At 48.6% G+C, this 6,000-nt stretch overlaps 1 protein-coding gene across 2 annotated transcripts in view; it reads left to right on the top strand.

Annotated features, from left to right (window-relative positions):
- The first annotated feature begins 1,441 nt into the window (after positions 1 to 1,441).
- The window catches only part of CBFB (core-binding factor subunit beta), a 37,931-nt gene continuing 33,372 nt past the window's right edge, over positions 1,442 to 6,000 (top strand). For both annotated transcript variants that reach the window (XM_083870419.1, XM_083870420.1), the window contains exons 1-2: positions 1,442 to 1,556; positions 1,776 to 1,862. In XM_083870419.1, coding sequence (XP_083726545.1) covers positions 1,479 to 1,556; positions 1,776 to 1,862 — 165 coding nt within the window. In that variant the 5' untranslated portion in view covers positions 1,442 to 1,478. The remainder of the gene's footprint in view (positions 1,557 to 1,775; positions 1,863 to 6,000) is intronic.

Genomic DNA, 6,000 nt, shown 5'->3' with positions numbered 1-6,000 from the left:
ATTAGAAAACCTCACTTCTTTATTAAAAGATCTAATATGCTCTAATATTTTAATGTTGGCAATAGGTATCGTAAGATTCTTTTTGGCTTATGCTGCCATCCTTATGATGCTCCAGAGCTGCTAGAAACCTGGGGGAGTAGTTGTAGGAAAAAAAACCAACCCAGAACATTGAGTTGGAAGGAGCCCACAAGGAACATAGAATCAACTCTTACAACTGCACAGGATATCCCCAAGACACACACTGTGTGCCTGGGAACATTGTCCAAATGTTTCTTGAACTCTGTCAATTGGTGCTGTGATCACTTTCCCGGGCAGCCTTTTCCAGTGCCCAATCACCCTCTGGGTGAAGAACCTTTTTCTGATATCCAATTTACACCTCCCCTGAAACAACTTCAGGCCATTACTTGGGTCCTGTCATCAATTGCCAGAGACCAGAGATAGGTGCTTGCCCCTCCACCTCCCTTCATGAGGAAGTTGTAGATGCAATGAAGAAGCAGTCAAGCTTCTGGTGCAGCCAAGTGCTGCCTTTTGGTTTTGCTCTAGACTGACACCACGACTTCAAAGCCACCGAGCCACATCCTGAGGTGGTGACGGGCGCTCGGGCTCCCCTCGGGAGCAGGCCCCGGCCCGGGTCAGCGCGGCCGGGCAGGCGGGGGCACTGACTGAGGGCTGCCCCGCGGCTGTTTGCAGCGGCGGCCACACAGCGGCCAGACAGCGGCCGGCTCCTGCTCTGGGACCACCCTTGGGCTCTCCAGCCTTCCCGCTGCCCTGGAGGAGGGAGCCAGGCGAGGACGTGCGAGTCCCCCAGCGCTGTCCCTTCCCACCTGCCCCATCCCCACCGCCACCCCCGAGGCGGCGCGGCCACTGCCCGCTCCCCACCCGGACGGGCCGGCGGGGCAGGTGCGGGCTCCGCGCCGTGAGGGGAGCGCTCCCCATCGCCACCGGGGCAAGGCTGGGGCGACCGCTCCTCGCCCGCCGCAAGGCTGGGGCTGCTCCCCTGGCAGCGAGGCGGCGGAAAGCGCCGAGCCGCGGTGCCGGGGGAGCGGTGGCGGGGGCAGCGAGCGGAGCGGCCCCGCTGAGGGCGAGCCGGCCCCGGCCGAGGGGCGCGGAGGGGGCTCTGAGTCACCCCGCGCCCGCTTCCCGCCCGGCGCGGCGCATGCGCGGCGGCGGCGGCGGAGTTGTGAATGGCGCGGCTGTTCGGGCCGAGTTTACGAGCCGGGAGGAAGTCGGAGGGGAGGGAGGGAGCGGGCTGGGGGCGGGAGCGGGCGGCGGCGGCAGCGGCAGCATCGAGCTCCGGCGGCGGCTGCGGCTGCTCTGCGTGCGCCGCGGGAGGAGGAGGGACGGGAGGAGGGCAGGGGGGGCGCCGCCGGCGGGGGCTAACAAAGGGCGAGGCGAGCGCTGGGGCTGGGACAGCGCGGGGCGGGCGGGAGGGAGGGAGGGAAGGAAGGAGGGCAGCCGGCGGCGGCGGCCCCACCACCATGCCGCGGGTTGTCCCCGACCAGCGGAGCAAGTTCGAGAACGAGGAGTTCTTCAGGAAGCTGAGCCGCGAGTGCGAGGTGAGGCGGCGGTGGCGGCGGGGCTCCCCCTTCTCTCCCTCCCTCCTCCCTCCGCAGGGAAAGTTTCCGCGGGCCGCGGAGGGGCCGGGGCAGCCCCGCCACCTCCCTGGGGCTGCGGCGGGAGCCGGGCCGGCGGCGGGGAGAGGCGCAGTCAGTGCGCTCCGCTGCCCCCTTATCGCCGGGATTGGCCCCTCCTGATTGCCGCCCTGTTCCCCGCAGATTAAATACACCGGCTTCAGGGACCGGCCGCACGAGGAGAGGCAGGCCCGCTTCCAGAACGCCTGCCGCGACGGCCGCTCCGAGATCGTAAGTGACGCCGCGCTCCCCCCGGGGCCCGCCCGCGCTCGGCCCCTGAAATAAAGTTTTGGGGAAGCCGTCGGGGCAGCGAGCGCTGTGCCGTGCCGTGCCGTGCCGTGCCGTGCTGTGCTGTGCTGTGCCGTGCCGGGACAGTGCCCGGGGCCCGCCGTGCCGGGACAGTGCCCGGGGCCGGTCGGGGCCGCACCGTGCAGGAGTTTTCCGTAAGGAGCGGCATGACAGCGGCCGCCTTTCCAACGCCGAGGGAAGGAGGGTTTGGTGAACAGGCAGCGTTTCTGTCTGCCTCAGGAACAGCGCGTTTTCGCTGGAAGGAAGGTGTCAGCTCGGCTCGCTCCCCAGCGCGGAGAGCGGCTGTGGGAGCGCCCCGGTGACAGGGCAGGGAGGAAAACCCCCGGCAGGGAGAGAGAGCGGGCTGCGCTCCTTCCCCGGGCACGTGCTGCAGCTGCGGGCTGCTGAGTTCAATATTTAGCGCTTTTTTTATTTTTCTTTTTCTTTTTTTTTTTTTTTTTTTTTTTTTTTTTTTTTAATTTTTTTTCTTTTTTTCTTCTTTCCGGAAACAGTAGCTTTGAGAAATGAGTAACATCGTTCAGACGGCGCTAACGCTGTTTGATGTATTTGTGAACTAAATCAAATGCTTTTAAAATTAGGCTTAGGAAACTTGCAACTTCAGCTCCGTTTTTCTCATTCATTAAGGTTAGTTGCAAACTGCTGTCGCCCTCTGAAATAAGAAGTGAGATGAAGTGTGGCTCAGAGTAGTCAAGAACTGACTCCTTGTTTCCTGGTTTGATTTCTGCTCCAGGTTGCTTCTATAGAATTAGTATTTTGTTGCATTGTTAAGTTTATAACTCCACTATTAAAATGCAGAAGTAACCTCTTTTCCATTTAGAGCGTATAGTGCAAGACAAGGTAAAATAGAAAATAAACCCCTCTTCCACCAAGTTTGGTTTATGAGCATTCTTTAATTTCATGTGGTATACATACTGCTAGACAGTTCACAATGAAATTATTCTTGTGCGCACCCAAAAATCTTTGAACGCCTGTTACTATAACTGGTCTTGTTCATTTGTGTTTGTCAGTAAAAGGATGCACACTCAAGAACACGGTTACTTTTTACTGAATAACTTCATTTTAGCTGGATCTTATCTTGTTATCTCTTGTTTTAGAACCTGTAGTATTATTTTACAAGAGGCCCCTGGTAGACAGGTTCTTAATTTTACTATCCTTTTTACATTCATTTTTCTTTGTGTGTGTTTGCTTCCTTTAAGAAAACACCAGGGAAACAATGGGTAGGTTAGGAAGACATAGTTTGCTAGCACTGGAAGTTCCTGTACGGGTGAAAGTGCATAGTATACCTGAATCCCTCCCTAAGAAAAAAAAAAAAAAGGCTGTGCAGCTTATAACTAGCTTTCTAATGCAGCCTATGCAGTTATTTATATAAATGGGAAATGGCTCTAGTTTCACCTTCTGGGCCTGCTGCTGCCTTTTTTTGCCAGAACTTCATCCCTTGGAAGCTACCAGTGATGCATGTTCTACATATTTTCACTCTACTTAATTATAAAACAGGCTCTATATTTCTTCATCTGAAACATCTGGTTTTGTTTTGTGAACAGGGCATGAGTAGTCAGGTTTATTTAGAAATGTAGTGTGTGTAATGACTGATGTTAAAAAGAGCTAGTAATTTTACTTTTTTTTTTTTTTTTTAAGTCTTGAATGTTTTTCCAGACATCAAGGATTTATTCTTTTATCTCCAAAGGGAGCCTTTCCAAATGACCTTACATATTTTGAAGCAGGAAAAAAAAAACCCAGAGAACAGCTCAGAGACTGAATGTAGAACTGGCAGTAGGTTGTTGGTTATGTGTGTCAAATAGCTCTTGAAATATAGGAAATAATTACCAATATTACGGAGAAGTAACTGTGAAGTGTATTAAGTAAGATTTCACATTTACTGGTAATGCTTAGATAACTTAAATAATCTCAAGTGTTTGGTTTGCTTTGGAAAGTACTTGTATTTATGTTGTCTGTGTGTAGGTCAGGTCGCCCTTGTACTACCTGATAAACTTTTCACAAAATTTGCAACATAAATGTCTGATAGCTTTTCAGACTGGGCTATAAAAGGCTCTGCAGACAAAACTAGAGTTTCTTACTTTCAAGTTTAAGACCAAACTAGTGGTCTGATTTTTTTTTTTTTAATCATTATTATTTTTTAATTTAATTTGTTTGTTCTTTGATGGAAACTAATGGCTTCCATGTAGTCTTGTGTGGTTATTAGCAGGACTGTTGTCGAGTTTTTTAGTATTGACCTATGGTTTGATTTGAGAAGCCTATGGGTGCTATACCTGTATGGTTTTGTCCCTTCAAAGGGAGGGAACAGGCTTCACAAATCCAGAGAACAAATACCTACATAGCTTTTTAGGGTTTAAATGATTCTGAGGATGTGGAATTTGTGTACTTTTATCTTCTTCTTTTCTCTGATATTTTTCCCCTGTTTTTCATTGCCCTCTAGCATGCATTGAGGGTGGAAGCAGGAAGGCATGGGCACTTCACTGTCTTGCTGGGTTTCCCAGAAAGCAAGTACAGTCCTTTTGACCCAGTACAAGAACTGGACTGGTCTGTAGGGCTTCAGTGGTTAGCTGGTTTACTCTCAGTGTTCTCACTCCTTGATATTTTAAATGTATAAATTAAGGAGTATAAAACACATATTTACTAAAGATGCTCGGAGGTAGGAAAACAGTTCTTGAGCAGACTAAGTGGGGAGGACTCAGAGTCACAAGTATTTGGAGATTTTTTTGTTGATACATAAATAGCATCCCTTGCAAAAGCAAAGGGATAATATCAGTGAGCCTGATGGTGGTGGTCTGCAGCTCTGACAGACTTGATGCCTCCTGTTTGTGCAGGTGTATCCTTGGTGCAACTTCTGTTCCATCGATTGAAATGTTTGTCTTTGCAGACAAGTACTAATGCACCAATACAGTATTCTTCTGGCATTACTAGGACTGATTTGTAAATTTTATTGACATTGAGAATGTGCTTATAGGAGACAAAACAAGCAAACAAAAACAACAACAAAAATTTAAAAATCTGTTTTTAAGGATAGCCTGGAACCAAAAGTGATTGCAGAGCATTAGTCTCCCTTGGAGGAGGGGGAAGAGCCAAGACAAAGCACTTCTACTTTCAAAATGGGAGGTATTAATCCTATGACAGTCTTGCAGTCCATGACTAGAACTGTCTGAAATAACATGTAGCTATAGTGTCACAGGTAGCAGTACAGTCATACCATGAAGTGGCTGAATTCTGGGTTGCTTCAAAGAAATCTGCTTGTCAGGAAATTCCAACTGTTAAAGTAGTAGTTGTATAGCTTTTAAGGAAAACTATATTCTAGATTAATAACCATTTAAATCTAAGTCATCGTGGTAATAAATACAGCCATATGATTGCAAAAAATTACGTTTAACCCTGGGATTGTGATAGGAATGATATGCTGTGAGTCTGTGTGAGTATTCACATGCTCACAGGACAAACATGCCCACCTGTACCAAGAAGAGTAAAATACCGTGAATCTGACTTGTGCTTGCAAAAATAATTTTTTTATTTCGTGTCTAGGAAGTGCTGTACTCATCATGGCTTGGAGTTAAGATATGCAGGCAAATACAGGGAGTTTCTAAAGAAAACTGAGTCCCATCTTCATTTGAAGTTGTAGAAATTTGTTTGCTTGAAAGCAAAGCATGCTTTTTCTAATGGGTTTAAACCAGACTCTTTAATGATTTCACAAAGAGCTGCAGCTGAGAAGAATTCCTACAGTTGCTTTTTCTCCCTGACACAGCATCTGCTGCTCTGGGTGTCACTGGTGTCTAATGTGGCATGAGGACTTTGTCCTCATGTGAAGCTTGATTGAGCTGTGTATTGATGCTGCATGCCAGTGGATGGTAAAATAGGAATATTTATGCTTCAGTTAAGTGTCTGTCTAGGCATAAGTAGATTGTGAAAGTAAACAAATCCTTTTATATTGAAAAAAGTTGTCCTTAGTAACGAGTCTAAGGAGTTAATTTTCCTTCAGCATTACTTCTTTTAGCGTATGCAACCGCCTTGAAAAGCATGGGCAGTTTTTAATGTTGCAGGTACTAAGTTGGTG

This window comes from Zosterops lateralis (genome assembly GCF_965231275.1).
Source record: "Zosterops lateralis genome assembly, chromosome: 12".
NCBI lineage: Eukaryota > Metazoa > Chordata > Aves > Passeriformes > Zosteropidae > Zosterops > Zosterops lateralis.
This window is presented reverse-complemented; position numbering and strand designations above follow the sequence as displayed.